The sequence below is a fragment of the Xenopus laevis genome, chromosome 2S, assembly GCF_017654675.1.
Source record: "Xenopus laevis strain J_2021 chromosome 2S, Xenopus_laevis_v10.1, whole genome shotgun sequence".
In the NCBI taxonomy this organism is placed as follows: domain Eukaryota; kingdom Metazoa; phylum Chordata; class Amphibia; order Anura; family Pipidae; genus Xenopus; species Xenopus laevis.
In genome coordinates, this window is record NC_054374.1 from 23372230 (window position 1) to 23399165 (window position 26936).

Genomic DNA, 26936 nt, shown 5'->3' on the forward strand with positions numbered 1-26936 from the left:
AAGGAATAATCCAGGAATACAGCTGAGTATTAGAATCTGAAGAAAGAATATAGACTCAGCATAAGGAGTTATTTGCAGGTGCAGTGTGCACTTTCACTGGGCACACATCTACCTCGCCTATTATGAAAACCCTGGAACTAGTGCCAGGTTCAGGATGGTAGTAGCTCCAAGGTTCCTCGAAATCAATAGTCACAGTCACAGTTGCCCAATCTTGAGACGAGTCAGGATGGACGCAGTGGCAGGCACATGGAATTTCATTAATATGCATTGTTCATTTTGTTAGTAGATTATAGTTTCCTTTCCTTTTTCTCCCATAGTTTTGGATTTGGCATTGACACTCAGGCAACAGTCGTCAATTCCTCTGACTGGCACAGGAGACTGAAAAAAGGAGATGCTTTAAAAGAAATGGGCTGCGTTTTATGTAGAGTGTGCTTGCCTTATACACAGAGCTAAATTGGAAGCAAATTTATAAAAGTCAAAGAGAAAAGTACATGCAAATCATTGTTCTTTCACCTCTCAATATTTCCATTAACTAAATACAAAAGGAAAATACAAAAGGAAAGGTATAGTGGAGCGCTGAATCCACATTGTAATTACATCTCTTAAATCCCTGCAACAAACCTCCCCACACCAACTCCCCATCACTCTTGCCATTTATATTGGCTCTTACAGGGTTCCTGGCAAATTATAAATGGCTTCTCTGCTGATTTCTTTAGAGATGACTCAGTCATAACAAGGTTTCATTTATTTTGCTATTATTGAAAATGTACTCAATCATGATGTCTAGGCTGTACTAAAATCATCAAATTGCCCCGTTTCCCTTGTTTACTCAGCCCCCTTGAGGTTGTGATTGTTTTGCTAAACGTTTTAATACTTCTATTTCTGATTCGTTCTTTCCTTCAGGCTACAAGACCCTACTGAAGGGGATCTCAGGAAAATTCCATTGTGGAGAACTTGCGGCAATCATGGGACCATCAGGGGCAGGGAAGTCAACTCTAATGAACATCTTGGCAGGTTACAGGTATGTGACATGTGTGGAATGATCAATAACCTGGAGCTAGCCTATTAGCACTAGAGCAAGTAGCCAAAGTCTTTGAGGAGGGATACGGTTTTCATGATGGAAGGTGGTGGAGCAATATTCTGCCTATCGACTTTTATGAGGAAATTGTCCTGGAGTATGAGGTGTTATTCCTTAATTATCCTGGAATTTGGGGTGTAATCCCTAAATTGTCCTGGAGTTTGAGATGTTATCCTTCAATCAAAGCTGGTTTGTGATTAGCAGGGATGAGCTAAATCCGAAATATTTGTCCAAATCCTGAACTGAATCATAATTCGCATATGTAAATGTTCATATTTCAGTATAAAAAAAGTAAATTTTCGTAATCACATGACCTTTAGTCATGATTTGGAGAAACAAACCCTTAATAAAAAACCCTACCCCTCCCACCCTACATAGACCCCCTCCCTTATCCCCCCCAGCATAGCTGCCCCCCCCTCGGGCAAATGCCCCTAACTCTTTACCTACCCCTCCGTGCAGATTCTGTCCAGCTGTGTTCACGGCAGCCATCTTCTTCTCTTCGGGAATAAGACCAGCGAAGCGGTGCATGCGCAGTTGGAGAGATTTTCTGTTTCACAACAACTGCGCATGCTCCGAAACTCACGAAAATTGCCGATGCGCCGGTCTCATTCTGAAGATTACAAAAGTGGCTGAAGATGGCACTGCTGGACAGAATCTGCATGGAGGAGTAAGTAAAGAATTCGTGGCATTTGCCTGGGGAGAGGGCATCTAGGCTGGGGGATGAGGGAGGGCGGGTTTATGTAGGATAGGGGGGTAGGGTTTTTCTTTATTAAGGATTTGTTTCTCCTTTAAGGATTCAGATTCAGGTTTGGCCATGCACTTAAATTCAACTGAATTCAAATCCTGCCAGAAAATGCTAGGATTTGTCCAATTCCCCCCCAAAAAATCTGTGATGATTAGGGAATGCTTCCAGGGGTTGGAAGGAATCATTATTCCCATGTTACTTCAGCATCAGATAAGGGCGGGCAACACTTACATAATGTCATCTTTTAACTGTTGCCTTACTATACCTATATACTCTCCTTTATATCTCCATTATATGTCACAGTCTTTTGCCTGATTTAGGGTACTTAACACAGCTGCTTTTGAATAACATTTTGGATTTAGTCCAAAAGCAGAGCTGACATCTCACTGTTGATTCATATAAAGAATTTACCAGCATCAGTGATGGACAGTTGCTTACTCTTTTAAGTATTTACAACCGATGGATCGCTGGTAACCTTGGGTAACAAATGACTGTGCTTGGTATTCAGCAGTGTTGGAAGAGCCTTGTTCTTTTGCTCTCAAGTTTTCTATGTTCTCATCTAAGAAACTTCTTTCTGCACCCACTCAGTAGACCATTAAATGATAAACATACAAGTGGATCTTAAAACAGAATGCACATCCCTGAAATTGACACCTCCTTATCTCCCACCTTGTCATCTTTCCTTCTTCAATTTCTCTCTAACAAAGTTAAAAATGATGTAATGTATCAAGTCAAAAGTTAACAGGTATGATTAAATAAGGGATCTACAAATTTTGGGATATGATTAGTTTGAACCCATGTCAATCATCAACATATTATCTAGAGAATTAAACTAATCGCGGTGCTTTCAAGCGCTGCAGAAACAGTGGCAGTGGTGCAGTTCAGAATTAGGACTGCAATTACTAGACCATTTCTACTGGCAGATAAACTTCTATCAAACCATTTAATTTTTTTAATCTTTATTTCAGGGAGACTGGTATGAAGGGAGAAGTCCTCATTAATGGTCAACCTCGTGACTTGCGTTCCTTCCGCAAAGTGTCCTGCTACATTATGCAAGATGACATGCTTCTGCCCCACCTGACAGTGCAGGAAGCCATGATGGTAATGGTGCTTTAACTAATACTCCAGGGGGTTTATATCTCATATGAATAGTCACAATGGATCATAAGCAACACTTTTTGTATGAAAATTAACTACATTGCAATTAGTATTTAATATTCAACCTTGATTTGATTCCACCTTATGCCCCCTTATATAGGGGCATAAGGTGGAAGGATATCCTATCTAGACCAGTTACTGCCCAATACTCTTTAATAGCCATCTTTAATATAAATGCTATGAGAGTTTTTTAGGCTTGTTTAGTTCCTTGCAAGAATCCAGCAGGTTTATAGTCTGGATCTCGCTTGTTACCTTTACTTTAATTTGCTTAAATGTTTGTTGCATGAAACCGTTTTGGAAACACTTGTTTTGTTCATATAGATAGAAATGTATTTAATGATATATATATACAGTATATATTCTTAAACATCCAATTGAAGCAGAGAAGCAAAGGAGAACTATTACTGTGAGCGCTGCAATTAAGCTGGTTAGTAGAAGCAAGAAAATAATATTTGAGTTCCTCTGTTGATTAATTATATTGCCCAGAAACACTGGGGGTGGGTATATCATTCTAAACACTTTACTCTTCATTACTTAGAAGCATTGGGGAGAAATGATCATATTTTCTAATATCTGTGTGTTATTTCATAGTGCTGGTTGATGCTGTGCATGCATGGCAAGAATAAAATGAATTAACATGATATTGACGTTCATGTCTCTAGGTTTCTGCCCACTTAAAGCTTCAAGAAAAGGACGAAGGCAGGAAGGAAATGGTAAGTACCGTCTGCCAAGGCTGATACACTTGAGAATTTTATTCTGTTGGGAGGAGAGTAACCATGTTCCTTCTAGTTTTAGAATTTCTGATGATAACAGCATTTTTTTCAACTGGGTTATAGTTGGAACTTGGAGTCAGAAACTTGTATTTCCTCATCTATGCCTATGCTTCACACTCACATTTCTACTACAAGGCCTCAGTGTCAAGTTGTTTACAATAGAGGCTGAATTGGTGACACCTGGTGCATTGGTGACACCTTCAAACATGAAAAACCCACCACTAAAAGGACTTGCAAAGGCTCGTACAACCCATTGCTGCCTTTGAGATATGGAGGCACAGCCCAAAGTTCTCACTACTGAGAGATATAATTTTAATGTATTAAAATACACAAGGTTTCCAACCAATCTAGCAATTTAAAGCAAACATTTTGGTTCCGGTAGTTCTGGCCTGTCTGAAATCCTGTCTAAGTACGAGAGTATCTTGTACTTAGGCAGGATCTCTGCTCTTAGCCTTTATAACATATACAGTATATCACTAGTCTTTTAATCTAATGATTGTCATAGTCGATGTAAGGTTCTGTAGTGGATCCTAGAAAGCCCAGTACAAACAAGGTCCAAAGAAAGCACTAACTGATATATTGCTATGGCCTGCTTGTAGCAAGTTACAAGCAAACTCACCAATAATGTATGGTGTAGATACTTAAGCCCCATCCTTCAGCTATGGAAAAAGGAATACCATTAATTACCATGGGTAATCACACCCAAATGACCCTACAATCAGGACAGGAACACTTCAAGACCAGTCATATGTGTTTAATAAATATACTTAATCCTTGGCTCATCCTGGTTCACCATGTTTTTTTAAATAATAGACCTGGAGCACATTCCCATAAATCCACATGATCACATTATAGATATCAGAGTTTTAGATTTAATATATATAAATGATATCATTCTGGACACTGTGCTAGCACAGCAGATGTACTTATTTGACTATTGTACCAAGTGGTTTTACTAAAGATGGACAGAGAGGCACAATTATGCTAAACCAAGGATGACTAGTTTATGCTAAACCACGTCCTCACAAGCTTTCAGGGTGACCGGGGGTATGACCTACTATTTAATACTCTGTATTAATGTATCTCTCAAATAAAGCTGTCTGGTTAATATCCTGAATGAATCTGAATAGTTCAGGTTAGGCCCAGGGGGAACTTTGGGCCCAGGCTCAATTTGAGTAAGTATTTATTCAAATCCAAGAAAGATTTACTCATTGTGGGTGAGAATCTTATATCCCTGGAGGACTGTAGATATAACACCCATTACTGCATGCATCTATATATACAATATGCCTCAGCATTATGTTCATTTTAATTATAATTTTGGACCACAGGTAAAGGAGATCCTGACTGCTCTGGGCCTGTTGTCATGTGCAGATACTAGGACTGGAAACCTTTCTGGGGGGCAGAGAAAACGCTTGGCAATTGCATTGGAATTAGTGAATAATCCACCAGTGATGTTCTTTGATGAACCAACCAGGTACATTTGCATTGATGCCAAAATCACCTAATACAGTCTGGTTCACTGTAAATGGCCAAACATTATTTATGACACATGACCAGTATCTCCATGCAAAATAAGATACAGCCATGTGCTTTGCTTCTGAGGTTCTCCTGGCATGGCCTTCCTATTCCACAACTCCTGGGGTGGTTGTCCAGTTGATGTACAACCCCCCATGCCTTTCCTCATGGGCAGTGCATCTGTTTAGCTCTCATAAAGCAGGTGGTAGAGAACCTTCCTGGCTTTAGTGTTTTGGTATATGTCTGCTGGCTATGGAAATTGGCTCAGCCTCCCTGTGCCCTAAATAAAACTCTTTAATGAACATATCTTTGGGTAAAAGAGTAAAATATTGTAATCAGGTCCAATGTTCAGGTTTAGATAATACTCAAGGCAGTAACCTACTGATTATGATGAAAATTAAATTGTCTCAATATCGCCAATGTTTACATAATTTGTATCCAGTCCCTTTGTCCCAATAAAAATAAAGATAGCTAATTAGGTCCAATGTTCAGGTTTAGATAATACTCAAGGCAGTAACCTACTGATTATGATGAAAATGTAATTGTCTCAATATCGCCAATGTTTACATAATTTGTATCCAGTGCCTTTGTCCCAATAAAAATAAAGATAGCTAATTAGGCATTAAATGTGTTGTGTTCAATAACCAAAAAGCAGTCTCGTATCGGCAATTAAAAGGAAGAGTGTGGTTCATTAGGAGGCACAGTGGAACACGAGATACGGATTAATTGCTTATTAATTCCTACTAGATAGCCTGCATGCCCTTTCCTTTAAGTGGTTTATATTATTAAGATGTTGAGTTACTGACCCCAAAAATAGCAGTTGAATGGAGGAGCATTCAGGCAGATCTTTAGCTTTGCTTCTTATACAGACAGAAACGATCCCCCAGACATTTGGTAATATCACTTTAATTTCCTCACACTGGTATAAACTTTTATAGAGCTTCTGCCATCAATGTGGCCTTGATTGCTACAAGCCTGCAATCAATCTGTCCTACATACTTACACATATCTGAGTGTATTGCCATCAAATACGCAGATAGTTGTTCAGCACCAGATATTTACATCTCATAAGTCTAAACACCACTGACCCCTCAGGTAACCTATTTTTTACTTGAGTTGCTGAAAATAGAAGGCTGACGTTGCTCCCAAGTTTAAGAATATAGTGGCCTTCATTAAGGCTAAGTGGCTATGAAGAAATGATAGACACAGGTGGGAAGCCAGATGCAAGTGCATTGTGTTCTGACTGGTGTGACAGTGGTTCAGGTTGGCTTAATGCCAACAAATGACTGGGCTAAAATACAGGTTCCACCTGTACCTAGTTTGTCTAAACATTCTTCCTAATGTGTCTATGGGCCTGTTCCTGTTGGGTTTACTCACCAGCCACACATCACTTGATCTGCTTGTGCTGGGGCTGATTAAAACACAAGAGGTCTAATTTATGAACACACTATAATGAGTATGAACAATTTTCTAGGCTCAAATCACAATATTTTTACCCACAATGCAGTATTTTACCCCCAAGCCTGTTACGGATTGCCTACAATGCGCCTGTTTGAGTAGAAATTAAGTCAATATCATGCTGGTTGTTTCAGAGTTAGGATGAAATCTCTCCAGTGACTCATCTGATTTCCTTGGCATCAGTCCTAGGAACTACCTAGTGGTAGTTTGAGAGTTCCATCCATTGGCGCAGCATTGTCAACAACTAATCAATTTTGCATCCATTCAATTTCTTACCACTCCCACTTATGTTCATAAAAGAGCCTTAAGGCCATTAAAGGAGAAGTAAAGCTACGGAGGCATTTTATTGCCAATAGATTAGCCGCAATAGTGCAAGTTAGAATGCTATATTTATTCTGTAGAATGTTTTACCATACCTGAGTAAAAAGCTCTAGAAACTCTCTGTTTGTTTAGGATAGGAGCTGCAGTATTAACATGGTGTGACATCACTTCCTGCCTGAGTCTCTCCCTGCTCTGGGCTCAGATTACAGTAGAGAAGGGAGGGGGACGGGGGAAGAGGAGCAAACTGAGCATGCTCTTGCCCAGGGCAATGAGGTTTAAACTGAAGGCAGGAAGTCTGATACAGAAGCCCCTGAGTACACAATAGAAGGAAAGAAATGCAGTGTTTCCTTTGACAGAGGACTCAGAGCAGCATTACTTTGGGGGTTTACTGGTATATTTAGATGGACCTTTCTGATAAGGCTTACTTAGTTTTAACCTTTCCTTCTCCTTTAAATATTGTAATAGCCACTAAATTCCCCACAATGATCCCTGATTCTTGTCTAACTCCCAATGGGTTTTTCTTACAGTGGTTTGGACAGCTCATCCTGTTTCCAGGTTGTCTCATTGATGAAGTCATTGGCTCAGGGAGGCAGGAATATTATTTGCACCATCCATCAGCCCAGTGCCAAACTGTTTGAGCTGTTTGATCAGGTGAGTAGTCCTTCCAGCTCTCTGCTGATGTTACATGCTGATAAGATGACCCAACTGGTTGCAGGAGACCTCACAAGCTTAACTCCTACCAGTTTGGAGGAAAACTTAATTTTATAGCTCAATAAAGGCATTTTATCCTTCTGTCATGGGTATTCTTGCATTCAGCACTAAGCCTTACTGCCTCTTCAAGCATAGAAGTAAAAATAAATCTAACCTTTTCCCATTCTTGTTATTCATGCTAATGATATGGAATGGGCACCATCAGGCAGCTATTATTACATGTCCTAACCTTATTCTTTCACTCTGATTTTGCAGCTGTACGTATTAAGCCAAGGACAATGCATCTATCGTGGGAAAGTGTCAAACCTTGTTCCGTACTTAAGGGTTTTGGGATTAAACTGCCCCATGTATCACAACCCTGCAGACTTCAGTAAGTAACTTACACGACCAATGGCTGTCTCCCTCTCCTATGATTAGTTTTCACTTAATTGTAAAGGAATAAGTGTAAATGTGCAGAAAAAAACATGTCTTTGTGCATAGAAAGTAGTTGGCAAGTTTTTACCACTAAGTTGTAATTAAACCAACGGCTTAGTGATAATGAGAGGGTTCAAATCTATGTAATTAAACTCAGGACATAATCCATACGTAGAGAGACATACGCAGTGGTTTTCATAGGAACTTGGCACTGCTTTACAGAGATTGGTCATCATTCACATCAGTCACTACCCCAGTGGAGCTCACAATCTGAGGTCCCTATCACATTGACTCATGTCAATTTTATCAGGAGCCAATTAACCTGCCTTTATATTTTTGGAACCTGTAAACCATTGCCATCTTGTAGAGAATAGTGTTTAAAGGGGTAGTTCAACTTTACATTAACACTTCTTCTGCCCCTTTCATGCATCAAATCATTCAAGTCATTCACTCCCCAGAGGAACAAAAAAATCTATTGATCTGTGAAGCTTTTTTTTTTTTTTAGTTTTCTCAGTTAAAATGGATGCTAGCAACCGGATAGATCTGAAATTCCAAACTGGAAAGCTGAAAAAAAGATAATTTATTAGAAAAAATACATTTTTAAAAAATTAACCAACGAAGGCCGATTTAAAATTGCCTCTAAAAATGCATGTCAACATTATACAAAAAGTTAATTTAAAGCTAAAATGGATTGTACGGGTTTTTCCTCTGCGTTTTTTTTTTGTTTAGCTGAGCTCACCCTCTGGTGGATAAATTATATAACACATTCTTTTCATTTAACACATAAAATAAAGAAATACTCTAGTATTTAGTAATGGCTTTCTTCTGGTTTAGTTATGGAAGTGGCCTCAGGTGAATATGGAGACCAGAACCCTCGCCTGGTTCGAGCTGTGCAGGACAACCTGTGTGATGCAGAACCAAAGAGAGAGTATTGTGGGGAGAATGAGCTGAGCCCCTTCATGTGGCACAAGCCTGATGAGGTGATATCAATAGTGCATTGATTTTCCTTGTCAGCCATTATTATTATTCTTGTTGTAATATTAACTTTGCCTCTTGAGTTAAACTCGACATTTCTTACACAGGACTCCTCACCGACAGAAGGTTGCCACAGTTTTTCGGCCAGTTGCCTCACTCAATTCTGCATCCTGTTTAAGAGATCCTTCATCAATATCATGAGAGATTCGGTACGTGGTTCCATGACTCAGTCGGTACAGCTATGTATAGGGAGCAACTCAACTATTTCTTAATTTGACTTAGAGAGAGAGACTAGTGTCAGGAAGTTTCTGAAATTCTTTCAAAATCAGTAGCCGTGCAGGATTCATAAAAATGGAAATAAAACATCTATACTGGAAATCTGAACATGAATATAAATGGCCAAAGGCCATTCATAAAATGTTTAATACAATTTTTACGATTTGTTTTTTCCGTTGTAATTTTTTTATTTTTGGGGGGGGTTTGGACCTTGTGCATCTCAGTAGTAGTAATGGCTGAAAACAAGTATATATTTGCCTGGATATGACTTCTAGGGGGTTATTTATCAAAATCCGAAAATATCTAATTTTTCTGAAATCTACTCAGGCCAAATCCTCACAGGTTTTTTTCCCATTATGTATCAATATATTTTTCCAAAGATTTCCTGTGTTGAAAAAAAAAAACAGCAAAAAAAAAAGGGAAAAAAATTCGAAATTGTACAAATTTTTCCAATTTGACACCCAAAAACAATTTTTTTGCATGTTTGCCCGAAAACCACTAAATCTTCGGATTATTGGAAGAAACCCAATGCAGATTAGGATATCTTCAGGACTTTTCCCATTGACTTCTACATGAACTCGGCAGGTCTCAGTTGGAGTACTTTTTTATTCTGATTTTTAACACTTTCTGGGTTTGATAAATTCTGAAAAATTAAAAAATATTTTCACAAAAAAATTTGGATTTTAGGGCAGAGACACACACGTGAAGATTCGGCGAGATTAGTCGCCCGGCAACAAATCGACTTTTCTTCGGGGCGACTAATCTCCTCGAACTGCCTTCCCACTGGCTAGAATATAAATTAAGCCAGAAAGTTCTGAGTTGGCCAAAATAAAGACCATGTGATCTGGGGAAAGTAGAAGACCCATTAAAGCCAAGGCTGATATGCAGCATTTGCTTGTGATACACAATATATGTTCTTCATATCTGTTTCAACTATTTCAGTCTTCATTCAACTCTTCCTTGGGGCTTGTTGTAAATTGTGAAGGGGCAGAAAAAATATTGTGCCGTGTTTACCCATTCTAGTTAGACCCCGATACAATAAGTTTACAGTAAATAAGAAATGTTTTGTGCCGCATAAGGATGATGATGGGTGTGTAGTTTTTCAGATTTGGGTTGGGATTACTCACCCCCACTTGTGCACTGCAATGGATTAGCCTAAATGAATAAATAAAGGGAATAAATCGTATAAAGGGGGTAGGGGGCATCAGTTCTAAAACCATAGCAAGCAAACAGGAGTTGTTGGTCATATGTTTGAATGTAAATATTTCTTTGGTACAGGGTTTGTTGTGATCACGGAACCGACTTGTTGATCCGATCCAGTGCATTTTTTTCAGTCATGGTTTGTTCTCACTTTTAGGTGCTGACCCATATGCGAGTAGCCTCACACATAGGAATTGGGATCCTGATAGGCTTACTGTACTTAGGTATTGGCAATGAGGCCAAGAAAGTCTTGAGCAATTCCGGCTTCCTCTTCTTTTCCATGCTCTTCTTGATGTTCGCTGCTCTAATGCCAACTGTATTGACTTGTAAGTAAACATTGTATTTTCTATTTTCTGTCCTCCCAGAAAGTAAGTGAAGTACGTGTTAGCGGTTGTGGTTGATAAGCAAGAAAATACTTGCATTATGGCTATTACTTAACAAGTCTTTATTTCCCCAATAGTATATAATATTAACTGACTGATATGACAGTGTAAATTCTCTCAAGGGACCCTTATACTGAAGCCAATAACAGAAAAGGGCCCCTGGCTCACTGGATACCTTTGTCTTGTCTATATAATGCCTCAACGAAACTTCTGCACCTTATTGGTGTATATACCAAAGCATAGTAGTGATGTCTTTAGGCTGAATTTATGCTCCAAGAAACAATAATTTTTATTGCTTCCTTTTTTGCCTAATACACCTTAGTTTGGGTAAAGCACTCAGCTGGTAGGGGAACACAGTATAGGGGGGTTATTTATCAAAGTCCGAATACCAAAAACTCGAAAAATTAGAAAAAAACCTTGGATTTTTCAGAATTTATTAAACCCAGAGGCTGCAAAAAGTCAGACCTGCTGAGGTTGTATATAAGCCAATGAGAGAGGTCCCTATCCTATTTGGATCCGATTATTGTGGGCTTTTTGGCCACCAATTTAAAAATTCTGTCTTTTTTGCGAAAAATCCTGAAAAAAATAATTTTTAGGAAAAAACTCGGAATAAATCGTTGGTTTCCCTGAACAGATTCATTCATGCTTTTAAAATAATAAATAAAGTCAAATTGTGGATTCTAGTTTGGGCAGACTTTAAACTTAAAATTTGGATTTTGATAAATAACCCCCTTAATGTCAATATATAAATGTCATGTTAGTGTTATTTGTTTAGTAGTAATTCTAACAGATTCAGTTTTAGTATTAAAGGATAAGTAAACGTTTAAAATAAAAGCAAATGTAAAATTGATGAGGGTGCTATTCTAAGAAATTTTGCAATGTACGTTCATTATTTATTTAGTTTTTAATTCCATGATATTAAGGGATACATGTACTGTTAATATGAATGAATTTTGTTACAAAAAGCGTCACCTGCTGGTCAGTTTCCCACCAGTCTGACCACCAAGTAGTCAAGGAAATTGTCAGGAGAAAGAAAGAGGCTGCTCTGATGTTCTTATGCTTAGGAAAAAAATAAAAACCTTTTCTCAAACCTTCCCTAAGCAGAAGAACATCTGAGCCTCTTTCTTTCTCCTGACAACTTCCTTGACTACTTGGTGGTCAGACTAGTGGGAAACTGACCAGCAGGTGGCACTGTTGTAACAAAATGTATTCATATTTACAGTACTTGTGTTCCTTAATATCTTGGAATAAAAACAAAATAAACAATGAATGTAAATTACAAAAGTGTTTAGAATAGCACCCTCCTCAGTTTTACATTCACTTATTTTCATGGTTTACTTATCCTTTAATGATAATCTAATGATAATCAAGACAATAAACACATGTGATTTGCTGTAGGAAAGAAGAGACAGGATATGAGTCCACAGGTTTGCATATACTAAATATAATAAATTACATAAGAATTGCTCTACTGTTGTTGTTTTATTATTGGGATAACTTTTGGTTATACAACATTTCTATTCAATTCAATCAACAGTTCCTCTTGAAATGGGAGTATTCCTCAGAGAACATCTGAATTACTGGTACAGCCTGAAGGCCTATTACTTAGCCAAAACAATGGCTGATATACCTTTCCAGGTAAAAAAAAAATAAAACCTACACAACAGGATTTAACAGTCATTTTGTCTTACATAAAGTTTAAGGCTTACTCAATGGAATGAAGGGTACAATGCTCATGGGGGCATATAGTCATTTATATTGCCCTTGATAAGTGACACAGGTCTCTGAATTCTGTTTTGGAGTTTAGAAATGAGGGGCGAGTGGGGAGGCACATCAGTCAGGGGTGGTAGATGAAGCAGGCTGCAATGGGGGTTTTTCCAGTGCATGATGCAGTTTTCAGCCAGACAGGGAAGACCTACTTACTAAATGAGTAATAAGCGGTGCACTCTTCAACTTCTTCCCACAGTCATTCTACATGACCCTTTTAGCTTCACATTCCAATATTCTATATTCTTTGCTTGTGAGCAGCAGTTGAGCTTAGAATATGTGGGCTCATTTCTGGGATATCCAGTTTATCAGTTCAAGGCCAGTTGATTTGATATTATCAGGTCTGACCCAATTTTTATATTGGCAAATTGCATCACTAGGAATATGTGCCCCATCTTCTTCCAGTCTGGCCAGTGCTCCCACCCATGAAATAATGAGGGTTTTCTGCCAGTTAGATTAATTATTAAACTAATTATTGTAATTTATTTGCAGCGCTACAGCCTATTCTGTAGCATAGCACAGTATTATATATATATATATATATATATATATATATATATATATATATATATATATATATATATATATATATATATATATATATATATACTTTCCCATAATGAAGTAAGTTTTTAGAAGTCAAAAACAGCAAAATAGGTTAAAATTCTTATTATTAATACCAAAGATAATTATTAGAATGAGTGACCTCTATGGAATTCTCTATGTATAGATCATGTTTCCAGTGGCTTACTGCAGCATTGTGTACTGGATGACCTCCCAGCCATCAGATGCACTAAGATTCATCCTGTTTGCTGCTTTGGGAACAATGACATCCCTTGTTGCTCAGTCTCTAGGACTCCTCATTGGAGCAGCCTCCACATCACTGCAGGTATTGCCTACATAACATTTTCTTAAGGTTGTTTTTTTCGGGTTGTGCTTTTATAAAGTCCCATAACTCTTCAGTGACTTCTAATATCCTTATCATTTACAGTAGGGGGTACATTATCCATTATTACACATGAGTGATACTCAAAATTCCCTGTATAACTCAGCCTGCAGCCTTGTGCCTTTATATGGTCACAGAACCCCTCAGTGACTTCTAATATCCTTATCATTTACAGTAGGGGGTACATTATCCCTTATAATACATGAGTGATACTCGGCGTTCCCTGTATAACTCAGCCTGCAGCCTTGTGCCTTTATATGGTCACAGAACCCCTCAGTGACTTCTAATATCCTTATAATTTACAGTAGGGGGTACATTATCACTTATAATACATGAGTAATACTCATAGTTCCCTGTATAACTCAGCCTGCAGCCTTGTGTCTTTATATGGTTACAGAACAACCCCTCAGTGACTTCTAATATCCTTATCATTTACAGTAGGGGGTACATTATCCCTTATAATACATGAGTGAAACTCAGAGTTCCCTTTATAACTCAGCCTGCAGCCTTGTGCTTTTTATATGGTCACAGAACCCCGCAATGGCTTTTAATATGCTTAGAATTTACAGTAGGAGGTACATGTTTATAGTTATACAATTTATAGTATACATTGGATTTTATACTACATACTCGTAACACTGTACAGAAAGTGATAGAGCATGGTCCCACTGTCTGTTTGAGGTACTGCAGTTGAAGGACTGGTTAAAGTTGAACTTAAATAACCACCATGACATTCAGTTAGAAAGCTGATTCATTTATTTTGCAGGTGGCAACTTTCGTGGGTCCTGTTACTGCCATTCCAGTTCTTTTGTTTTCCGGTTTCTTTGTTAGCTTTGATACCATTCCAAGTTACCTTCAGTGGATGTCCTACATGTCCTATGTCAGGTATGGTGCTGTGCATAGATTATACTATATGTAACGTGTAACATTATATCAGCTGTTTGGTCAAGCAGCTTGGTTTGTGAACAACAGGGGGAGCATCATTAATTTATTACGACCAGGTATAATATATTTACTTTATATGATATAAGGTTTAAGTGTGCAATGTGCAAGTTGATTTGCTGGTTCTTTTTAGGAGTCTGACTCACTTATAGTCAAGAATAGACTAAATAACGGTTAAAAATTTCACCTCTTTAATAAAACGTTACAGTATTTATAAGTTCATTTAACGTTTATATTCAGAATTTGTGGAAGCAAAACATGGACATCAAGAAACAGCTTGCAACTAATTTGCAGCCCTGTTTGCTCAAAGAATAAAAACTCTGGGCTTCCATTATTTTGCCATCTTCTGGTATCTTCTTGTATTTAAATGCCAATATGTGGCCTGCTCAGATAGAACCTACTTAAATATCATTGATATTCTAAAAACTCCACTAGTTCATGTAATCCTAGAAGCTGTATAGATATATAGATAGACAGATAGATGTACATGTATATACATGTGGTATACATGTGGATAGACATACAGTTAGGTAGGTACTGTAGATTGATGGATACAGATTGTCAGGGCCTAAAAGGCTCTAGTAGGTTGGAGATGGGACCAAGAAGGAAGCCATATGCAAAGAAGTTAAATTTGTGGTATCCAAGGGGTTTAGAGAGTTCATAGTTGTATCCAGGTAACAAGATCTGGGCAGGCAGCAAGTAACAAAGTAAAAGTCATAGCAGGAGGTCAGATACTGACAGATCAAGTCAAAATAACAATTTGGAACACTCAGTAACTCTTAGCAAGAAGGACCTATATTTGGCATTTGAATTCAGTGCCAAGCATAATGATGTTACACACCACAGTATTACAGGGAGTGCTCCTGACACAGATGAACTTTATTACAAAGTAATTTGCGTCTTACTCTTTACAGATATGGATTTGAGGGTGTCATCTTGTCCATTTATGGTCTTGACAGAGAAGATTTGCACTGCGAAAAAGATGAAACCTGTCATTTCCAAAAGGCAGAAGCCATTCTGAAGGAACTGGATGTGGAGAATGCCAAACTGTACCTGGACTTTATTATCCTTGGAATATTCTTTGTCACCCTTCGCCTCATTGCTTATTTCATCCTCAAATACAAAGTCCGGGCAGAGAGGTAAAGATGAGACAAGCAAGAAAGGTCAACCAATCTTGTCTGTTAAATGTCAATGGGATGATTGCAATGGACCTAATTATTGTCTTACTGTATTAGGCAGGTCATTGCCCTGCTGTACAGACACTATCAATGCCTGACTTTCTGGAACTGTGTTGGGTTAGTTGCTTTATAGCAAATCCCACTGGGACACTACTTGGGTTTACTACTTGGGTTACAAGTCTTTCTAGATTTACCTAGGAAGGAATAGAAGAGAATTGTACAATGAACCTACAGTATTGCCCCGAGGAGGGGAATCTTAAAATGTGACCTTGTCTTTGAAATGTCATTAGTTAAATTATTTCTCATAGGAATGACTGCTGCACAGCAGCTATAGATAATTGTAACTGATGAAGCTCTGCTTGGGAATCCTTCAAGTATTATTTTCATTTTCTCTGGAATTGTAGTACTCAAGATGGATTGAGCCAATGGCTGTTGCCATACAGTGGTAGTTGTGATGCAACAGAATGCACCTTGAATAAACCATCCATATTAGTTTTTGATTTTTTAGAGTTCTACTTAAGAGAGTTGGCCTCTAATTCAAAATAAATGAGAGATAGAAGAGGATACATTTCTTGGTTTAACCAGCAAAGCAATGTCAACTGGTGGCTGAGACTTGACATAAAATACCTTGGCTACTGGAGTGGAACCAATTTTCAGTTAATACAATTCAAGTGAAATCAATCAATGTCATTGTGAGCCTCAGATTAAAGGTAAACTGATTGACTAGACTTATATTTTTGAACTGGATCTGAAAATCTAAACCTTAAACTTAAATCCTTAAAATATTTTAACATGGCGACTATAAGTACCTTTAATTCAGTTATTTGCTTGCATTGCACTACAACAAATGCTTATAATGTCTTTTTTCATCTCAAATGATGGTGATTATAATGGTGGTTAGAGCTTGTGATGTGCGAATAAATTAGGCAGGTGCGAATTCATGACAAATTTCTGCGTTACGCCGCCAACGAAAAATCCACATCATCGGAAAAAAATGGCGTGCGTCAGAATAGTGGCGCGTAAAAAATTTGTCACACATCAAATTATTCAGACACCGATTGACTTTAATGCATTTGGACAAAATAGGCGCGCATAGAAAAATTTAGTAGGCTTTAATTTTGAAGAGCGTCAAAATTATTTTGACACCCATTGACTTCAATGCATTTTTTTGCCAAATGTTTTGGTAAATTCGCAAATTTTTCGGCAAAGCAAAACAGGAGAAATTCGCCCATCACTGGTTAGAGCACCAAATTCCGTTGTTGATGTCACATTAGGAGATAATGTCACTATGATGATGTATGTATGTCATTATTTCTATTACTGGTGCGGTGCTTAACTTCCCATAATAAGTTTTCTTAATTAACTTGGACTAACAGTACATTACCAGTGCTATATGGGCCAAATATTTCCCTGCACTATATTTGCTTCCCAGTGATCCTTTATAAACATATACTGGCAGCATAATGTAGCAGAATGTGCAATGACATGCCAGTGCCAAAGAATTATTGAACCTGTTTAAATTAAATTGTAGGGCTAGCAGGTTTCTGAGATCTTTCTTTGGATATCCCAAACCTAATGAATCCCCACAGCCCCAAGAAACGCATTGTTCCCAAGCAACTTGATTGTTTGGTTGGTCTGTACCCTTCTAAAGTGAGCAAACCATTGCCCTTAACTACCTCATCCACATGCGTGAATGTTAACCAATGTAGACTTTATTTCATTAGAAAAATGCACTTTAAAATATTGTTTAGAAATGGCACCTGTATGAAAGTATATAACAGGCTGGAAACATATTTACTTAAAGGAGAAGGAGGCCTTGGAGGTGCCAAATGTTGGACATCCCCAAGTTAATGTATTTACTTACCTGAAACCCCGGGCCAGTGCTCCTATCAGCAGAAAACTGCACCGCACCAGTTGCCTAGTTTGTTGGCACAATAAACCACTTTTCACAAGATTCGGAGTTCAAACTTGTTTACCAGTGAGCCACATTGAAATGTAAAAGAAGCGCAAACATGAAAAAAATCCCTGGGGTATCAAATAAGGGTGGTGATTGGCTATTTGGTAGTCCCTAAGTGGAGGCTCTATTTGGCAGTACACCTGGTTTTTATTTATCCAAAACATGTCTCCAAGCCTGGAATTGAAAAATAGGCACCTGCTTTGAGGCCACTGGAAACAACATCCAAGGGGTTGGTGAGCAACATGTTGCTCTTGAGACATTGGTAGAGGATCACTGCCCTAGAGTATCTATTTTGTTGTTGCAAATGCATCAGCATTTGTCAAGGTTTTATGCTCACACATACATTTCTACTGAAAACAAATTCTTTGCCACCATTTCTCATTTGGCATCCTTTCTCCATTCTATCAGTACAGTTCATGTGACTCCCCTCTCTTGGATCTTCTGTAAAACATCTGGGTGAATGTATGCAATTAGTTTTGTTTTTTTAATACAAAGCTGTTAGTTAGTTATGAATCCTGACCCCCTTATAATTGCTGTTTGCATTTTCCCATGTGCTAGGACTTGACTCCAAATTAAATGAAGTTTTGGAAGGCCTTATTCTGTAAATCATAGTACCCTTAAGTCTCTAACTTGTTTGTTGTTACAGATGTGTTTGTATTTATTTTTCAAATATATCTGTTATGCTCAATGGGAAACAATTAAAGGGAAAAAGTCCCAAACCTTTGTTTTTTATAACTAATGTTATACAGGTATGAGATCAGTTATCCGGAAACCCTTTATCCACAAAGCCCCAAATTATGGAAAGGCCAACTCCCATAGACTCCATTTTATCCAAATAATCCAGATTTTTAAAAATGATTTCCCTTTTCTCTGTAGCAATAAAACAGTATCTTGTACTTGATCCTAACTAAGATATAATTAACCCTTATTGGAAACAAAACCAGCTCATTGAGTTTATTTAATGTTTACATGGAGATCCAAATCATGGAAATATCTGTTATCCGGAAAACCCCAGGTCCCGAGCATTTTGGATAACAGGTCCTATACCTGTAATAAACATTGATAAACAAACTAACTTATTGCTATAGAGCATAGATCCCCAAACTTTAGAACCCGTGAGCAACATTCAGAAGTAAAAATAGTTGGGGATCAACACTAGCATGAAAAATGTTTCTGGGTGCCAAATAAGGGCTGTGATTGGCCATTTAGTAGCCCCTATGTGGATTGTCAACCTACATTGAGGCTCCGTTTGGCAGTGCACCTGTTTTTTATGCAACCAAAACTTGCCTCCAAGCCTGGAATTCAAAAATAAGCACCTGCTTTGAGACCACTGGGAGCAATATATCAATATCAATATTTATGATAACTGAACAAGACCAGTCAAAGCTACTAGCTATGGCTTACAGTGTTGATGCCAGGTTGCTCCTACAAAATGCTACTGCCTTTTTCAGACAATCAGTAGACTTGAAAACAATTCTGGAGCTCAATGGAGCCATATGAATAGTATGAAACCACATAAATTGTGGTGTAAGGCACAAATTGGCCCCAGTAGAAAATTGGGAGAGCTTGCAGTCAATATCTAGTCCTCTATGACCATCTTAAATGTTTACTCCCAAACATCCGTTAGTTAGATATTTAGTCCTAATTTGTGCACCTTAAAAACAACAGTTGCCTTAAATTCGCCTCTTTATTAACCACAGAGTGTAACAAACACTATAACATCCAGTTTATACCCCAAAACAGTCATCTTCAGTTATATTCTGAAATATATATATAGTATAAAAAATATATATATATAGATCAAAGATATTGATTTCAGCTATGTAAAGAACATTCTTACGGTAAATTGTACATGTGTTTGGTGCAATATAATATAAATGTCTTTAAACTATGAAGTGGACCATCAAGGTTGAAAGTTGATTTGCTAAAGTAGAAAATATAAGGACAGAGGGTCTTGTTTACTAATCTGTGCAAAGTGCAACATATTGCTGCAATGAACAATGGGAGCCCTGTTTGTAATGCCTTTCCTCTGTCTGCTGCACCTTAACTCTATAACTTCATTCACATCATTAGCAGCAAGGTGGACAATGGGCTCAAGTACAAAATTAAATTTTTTGTGCTTAATGATTGTGGTCATATTAGTGAACGAGACACGCGTCGATGTGATATGTTTCAACAAGGATCCCAGTAGGTAGACTAGAATCAGACAGTTGGCTGTCCCCAAAGTTTCAAGTCAGCTGTTTCCAATCCACCATAATCGATTGTATTTGAATAGATGTAATATTGCACTATGCAAAGCGAGTCTTTAAAGGCAGTTTTGTTAGTCTTTGACATAATTCATAAAGACAAATATCCACATTAAAATATCCATGCACGAAAATTTGCCAGCATGATGTCATTTCGGTACTTTGTCGATTTACTTACAGTCGCCGGCATAACTTCGCTAGCAAAAGGAGATAGACTCTACCGGTACTTTGCTCCCTAACGCCTGGCGAATTTGCGTTCTGGCAAATGGAAGTAACTATGCAAATTCACTAAGATGCGGATTTTTACCTCTTGCGCCAGACTTGACTTCACCACCTCAGACCTGGAGAAGTGCAATAGAGTAGGTAGGATTTCCTCAAAAAATTGTTGAAAAATTTTCAAGTCCCAAAAAACGCTAGCGTTTTTCCCTTTGTCAGGGTGCTAGGCTGAAAAATAGCAACTTTGCTTCGCTAGTGGCAGTAATGCTAGTGCGACTTCCCCAGCGGCGCACTGGACGCAATTTCGGATTTTAGTAAATTAGCGTTGTCCTAGCGTATCTATGCCTGGCGAAGTTTTGTGGTGTTAGCGAAACCGTCACTGGTGAATTTTTGGACGTTAGTGAATTTGCCCCTAAGATCTTAACTACTTTTTGTGTTTGGCTGCAGAACAATGTATGGGTCAGCTATATGAACCTCCACATCCAGATGTCATACACATGCCTTGGCATTCTTCACCCCCCAATCCATCCCCTACCAGTGGACAGATTATGCTTCAGTGCACAATGGCAATCTGCTATACCCAACAGGAATCCACAAATTCATTAAAAAAAACTGTACACAAGTGTTATCACAGGACAAAGCCATTTGTGATTTGTTTAGGAAGTGAGCTAGTGGAGATGGTGGAAACTAGAATGGGGAGTAGTGATGAGTAGAGATGAGTGATTTTGTTCGCCAAGTTTCGCCTCAAAAATGACGCCCATATTCTCTAATGGGTGAAAGAATTTGTCGCAAGTCAAAAATTTGTTGAACAAATTGTTGCACAATTTGAGGTGTATTTTTCCCCCTTTTCTTGTCTAATTAAGTAACTCAATTTGATTTTTTCATGTTTAGCTACAGGTATTTTCACATTCTATATACAAACTTGTATATTGCCAATTAAGGCTCATTGGTAGACAAGGTTTGAGGATAAAAGTAAAGTTGAACTGAAGTTGTAGCAGTATTGCAAGGGGTTAATTTGGAAAGAATACCCAACATGTTGTTTCATACTTGGTTTGAGATATTCTCTTATCAATTTTATCGAATGCTCCAAGACAAATATTTAGAAACAAAGTAAATCTGTCTTCCACCTAATCTTGGTTCCCTACCTCAAAGGGTGTGACCTAATTCTGTTCCTGGTGGAGGGAATGGTATCTGAAAAATCAATAATAGTTTGAAAAGGAAAGTGAGACGCTTATTATCAAATATACAAACTGTTTTAAACCGTAAAAATTAAATTCCCAGGAAATCTATGAAATACTGGAAGAAAAAAAGTACCCAGCTTGGTACAATACGCCATTGGCAATGCTTTATATTTTCACATCTTTTGTTTGATTAGTATAACCAAATTCTCCATCAGTCATTGTTCAGATTTATTTTTTTTGCATACATGCTCATAAAGAGAGCTCTTTAAATGAGAACGATCCCCCAAATATGCAAAACCCCATCCACTACCCAAGATAGCACCCCCTGTGTTCTGCCCACATAGTACAGTATACTACAAAGTGTCCCTAATAGCATGCTCACTTATTTATGCAGAGTAGTGCAATGGAGCTCATGGGTGCCATGTTCCGCATCTTCGGTCTTCTTCAGATCTTCTTCCTTCCCTTCAGCAATTTAGAGAACTTTTCATTGCAGTTGTTATGCGTGTTTGCCAAATACATCCATGTCCATGTATTATTGAGGTATACTTGAACTGCCTTAGCCTAATAAGAATGCATCAATCCTCTTCCGGGTTACCGCTATCATTAATACTTTTATATCATATAGTAGAGTAGAGTATAGTAAGCAGCAATATGCTGTGGTTGTGTTTATTTAAGACAACTTAGATACGTGACATGTTTTGGGTCTTACGTACCCTTTTTCTTCACTTGAGAAGAAACATGTCCTGTATCTAAGTAGTCTTAAATAAACACAACCACAGAATATTGCTGCCTACAGAGTGCTATCCTCAACTATATGATAAATTATTATCGAGGTATGTTCTTCTTAAAGAAGAAGATCTGAAGACAACAGTAGATATGAAAGATGGCGCCTATGAGCTCCTCTTCACTACTCTGCATAAAGTGAGCATGCTATTCAGGGACACTTTTAGAAAACTGTACTTTGCAGAAGAAAGCAGGGAGGGGGCTATCTAGGGTAGTGGATGGGGGTTTAGTTCTCCTTTAAAGACTGTTTATAATTGATTGCAGTGATTCAACAGCTCAGCTTGCTAGCATTACTCCCTTAAAGAGTACTTTAAGAACCAACCTTTGCACCGTCGTCACTGGGGCTTACAAGTTCAAGTTGCTGTAGTGCTGAAAATATGTTAATTTGCTAGAAAAATTTGGCTTTGCAATGATATTGGGTTCTGGGTTTGCACTTTCTAAATTATGGAAGTATTTCCATGAAATGTCTCCCCATAAGCAGAACCATTATTACAAAGTCTGGAGTGATATATGTTGTTTTTTATTACTTGTAGTAAAATTTATAATTACTCATGAGATAGAATTATTGGCTACAATACAAAACAGTGAATGTTTCATTCGAACTTTTTCTCCATTACATTTTTTCAGCAATTATGATGATTAATTTAGTCTTGCTATCGCATTTATCAAACAAACCACACCAACTTCCACGACATAATTGGCTGAATAAGTGATTTATGGCTAGGAAAACATGTAGCCAATCCCAAATTAGAATATTCACAGGGCAAAACCAACCTAAAGTCAGTTACAAAATCTTCGACCATCAAATTGGCTACTTCGACTTTCGACTACGACTTCGAATCAAACGATTCAAACTAAAAAACGTTCGACTATTCCACCATTCGATAGTCGAAGTACTGTCTCTTTAGAAAAAACTTCGACCACCTACTTCGCCACCTAAAACCTACCGAGCACCAATGTTAGACTATGGGGAAGGTCCCCATAGGCTTTCCTAGCAATTTGTGATCGAAGGAAAATCGTTCGATCAATGGATTAAAATCCTTCGAATCGTTCGAACGATTTTTCCTTCGATCGTTCGATCGAAGGAATTGCGGTAAATCCTTCGACTTCGATATTCGAAGTTGAAGGATTTAACTTTGATGGTCGAATATCGAGGGTTAATAAACCCTCGATATTCGACCCATAGTAAATGTGCCCCTTGCTGTTTAACAGAACCAGATGTTAAAAGAGGAGTAACAAAATATATTTGTAATTTGTCTCAGTTTGAAGCCCGTTCATGTATACAATTTGCTCATGTCAAAATATCACCAGGAAGACTTGAAGAATTTATGACAGAGAGGATAATATTTTGTCTTGTGTAATATAGATTTATATAGAAAAAGGGGGCACTGAATACAGGTCTAATAATATACTCCATTTTATTATTTCAGTGTGCACAGAATTATTTTTGTAATCACTGCTTAAAAACCCGTTATTATGAAATTGTATAATATCTTACAGTTGCATTCTCAAAAAAAAACAGTGGGTTCTTTTTTATTGTACATATAAATGGTAATTAACATTTTGGCAAAAAACAAAATCTATGTTTTGAACTTGTAAAATATACCTGTTGCAATGTGTCTTGAAAATAGAATTAATTTTTTTTGTATACAAAGCAAGAATCAATGCAAGTAACAATTTATTCAGCGTGCAACAAAGTGTATATATGTATTGTGAAAGTGGACAATACACACTGCTTGTTTTCAAGTGCAAGGTCTGATGCACTATTTCATTGGGGAATTAAAGGTTAATCGACTTTGGGCACGCAATGGGAAATCTGCACTCTTACCTACAGATGGAGCAGGTTTTATTGAAACATCTGTCAAAAAAACACATCTTTTTTCCCTACTGAATTTGGAAGGTGTGATGCTTGCACTGTGCATCAATAAAGTTTACTTCACTCAATGTAGTGTCTATATACAATGTATTGTACATAAACTACTAGGATGTGGGGCATTTCAATAAACATCCTATTTCCGCTCTACTTTATGTGTCTCTGTGTATTTCATTGATGCTGCAAACACATTTATTTATCCTTTGTTTACTCTTTGTTTATAAAACTGCTAAAGTGTCATTACTCTGATATAGTAGAAAGGCAAGCAAAAACCAGAAGATGAATATAATTTGGTTATTTTACATCTATACTTTTATGACTCAAAATCTTTGCATTTAGTGACTCCGAATGGGAGTCAGATATTAACGAAGTTTTTGACAACTCTTCTACAGCGGATAGTATATCCGACTTAGATGGTCAATCATTAATTGCTGATTTCAAACTATATAAAAAAACGTTAATCCAACAGATGCGCTTGAGATGGGAGATCTCCAGCCTAGAAAATTACGTTAAATCTAAGATGGTCCCAAGGGGGCTCCGTATAAAAAAAATTCCTGGGCAGAATTTGAAAAAAAGTGGAGGCCAGGAATTTGTAGACAAATGGAACAACATCTTATCTGAATGTTCCTTTAAATTAATGCAATTAATGATTGACGAAAGCACCAGAAATATTTTACTGGTTAATAAACAAGTTGAGATTGAAAAACTAGCGCTAGAAGAAAAAAGGGAAGATAAGCAATTTAATGAACTAAATGAGAATGTCAAAAAAGAGCTAATTAAAATCCAGCAGGAAATAAAAATTAGGAAAAAGAGAAAATTTATAAGAGATACAGAGGACTATAAAAAAGGACAAATTTATGCGTTACATGATTTTCAAAGCAGCATGAGTGATAGTGAACAAGAATCTACCGAAAGTGGGCAAAAAAAGAAACAGTCAAAAAACGGGGAAAAAGACCGATACGACGGTCAAAAAGAAAAAGACGGGCAGATTCAATTGCGGGACAGGTCAAAATGGGGATATCCATCCAAGAGGAGATACAGGAAGAAAACTCAGTAAATGAGATGCAAATAGTGAATCTGTCAGGTATAGAATTGTCTGATTCCCATATTTCATTGCTCAAAAAAGGTTTGAGTTTCTGTCCAACTAATAAGTTTGATAGATTTAAAGTTATTAAGGACCTACATCTTTTTGCCCGTAGGTTAACTCTGAAGAAAATATATAAAAATATGCCCCAAAAGACAGTTTTAACTACTAATGATAACTTGGGAGTGGACTTATTACAGTCACTCTTAAGCGAATCAGATCCAAATGAAGAAGCTAATAGCAATGAAGATGTAGGTTTTTCTTCTCTTAAGAAGAAATCTACATATATGCCAAATATGTCCCAAGCACCAAACATTAGAGCTTTCGTCCAAAGAGTTGAAAAAGAAATTCTAGCACTCCCATTGACTCCCATTACAACGGATAATTTAACTAAAAGTGAGCGGTCGGCATTATTTGATTTAAGCCACAAAAAAGATCTTATAAAAATAGCTGACAAAGGAGGAAATGTAGTATTAATGGATGAACAAAAATATAAGCAAGAAGTGAAAAGACAGTTAAATGATAGACAACAATATCAGATCCTAACAGCAGATCCGAAAAGTACAACCAAAAAGAAATTAGAACAGCTTCTTTTAGACGCAAAACATGATGGCATTATTTCGAAAAAAGAGTTTGAGTTTCTCAATGTACTTGAACCAGTAACTCCAACTTTTTACGCTATCCCCAAAATACACAAATGTCTGGATAATCCACCTGGACGTCCAATAGTTTCTGGGATGGGCAGTATTACAGAGCCTTTAAGTAAATATGTGGATGAGAGTCTCAAAATCTTTCTTCCAACTTTGTCTTCATTTGTATTAGATACCACTGTTGTTATTAGAAAAATTGATCAACTGCCCATCTCAGAAACTACATGGTTAGTGACTCTAGATGTAGAAAGTCTTTATTCTTCTATCCCCCACGAAATAGGTGTAAAGGCATGCCAAGACTACCTATATAGTAGGGGGATAAAATACAGACAACATTCAGATTTCATACTAAGTTGCCTGAGGTTCATACTCACCAATAACATTTTTGTATTTGACGATAGATTCTATCGCCAAATTAGGGGGACAGCGATGGGTGCCACGTGCGCCCCGACGTATGCCTGTCTACATTTGGGTAGATGGGAAGACCTTGAGGTTCAGGCAGTGATGGATGCGTGGGCCAGGACCCACGTGGCACTCTGGGTCAGATATGTGGACGACATACTAGTCCTATGGGAAGGAAGCTTACCCGAATTACAAAGGTTTGTGGATGAACTAAATTCGAATGAAAAAAATATCAAACTCACCCTAAGTTATCATGCTGAAGAGATATCTTTCCTTGATTTACTTATTTTTAAAGATAGAGGTACACTATGTACAAAAACTTATAGAAAAAGCACAGCCACAAATACCCTTTTGAGAGCTGAGAGTCACCATCCGGTGTCCCTAATTAAGGGGATACCGATAGGCCAATTTCTGCGTGTTCGCAGAAATTGTACACATGATGAAGACTTTGATCTGCAAGCATCTGAACTAACAGAGAGACTAAATAATCGTGGATATGACAAAAAAATAATTAACAACGGGTTATTGAGAGCTAAGGAAACAACCCGTCCAGATCTCCTGTATAAATCTAAAAATAAAAAAGATGACAACACAACAATAAGATTTATTACAGAATATAACAACCAATGGGGAGATATTCAAAATATATTGAGAAATAATTGGGATCTCCTTTCAGTTGATCCTGATATACAAGCGTGCAT

The 26936-nt window shown here is 37.6% G+C and overlaps 1 protein-coding gene across 1 annotated transcript in view; it reads left to right on the forward strand.

The window, feature by feature from the left end:
• The window catches only part of abcg1.S (ATP binding cassette subfamily G member 1 S homeolog), a 43451-nt gene extending 25902 nt beyond the window's left edge, over window positions 1–17549 (forward strand). Inside the window, exons 3-15 of the mRNA XM_018248534.2 lie at window positions 904–1021; window positions 2792–2924; window positions 3644–3694; window positions 5086–5231; window positions 7579–7702; window positions 8018–8132; window positions 9011–9156; window positions 9259–9360; window positions 10785–10953; window positions 12548–12648; window positions 13508–13666; window positions 14490–14608; window positions 15580–17549. Of these exons, the coding sequence (XP_018104023.2) occupies window positions 904–1021; window positions 2792–2924; window positions 3644–3694; window positions 5086–5231; window positions 7579–7702; window positions 8018–8132; window positions 9011–9156; window positions 9259–9360; window positions 10785–10953; window positions 12548–12648; window positions 13508–13666; window positions 14490–14608; window positions 15580–15808 (1712 nt within the window). The 3' untranslated portion in view covers window positions 15809–17549. The remainder of the gene's footprint in view (window positions 1–903; window positions 1022–2791; window positions 2925–3643; window positions 3695–5085; window positions 5232–7578; window positions 7703–8017; window positions 8133–9010; window positions 9157–9258; window positions 9361–10784; window positions 10954–12547; window positions 12649–13507; window positions 13667–14489; window positions 14609–15579) is intronic.
• Window positions 17550–26936: the final 9387 nt, after the last annotated feature.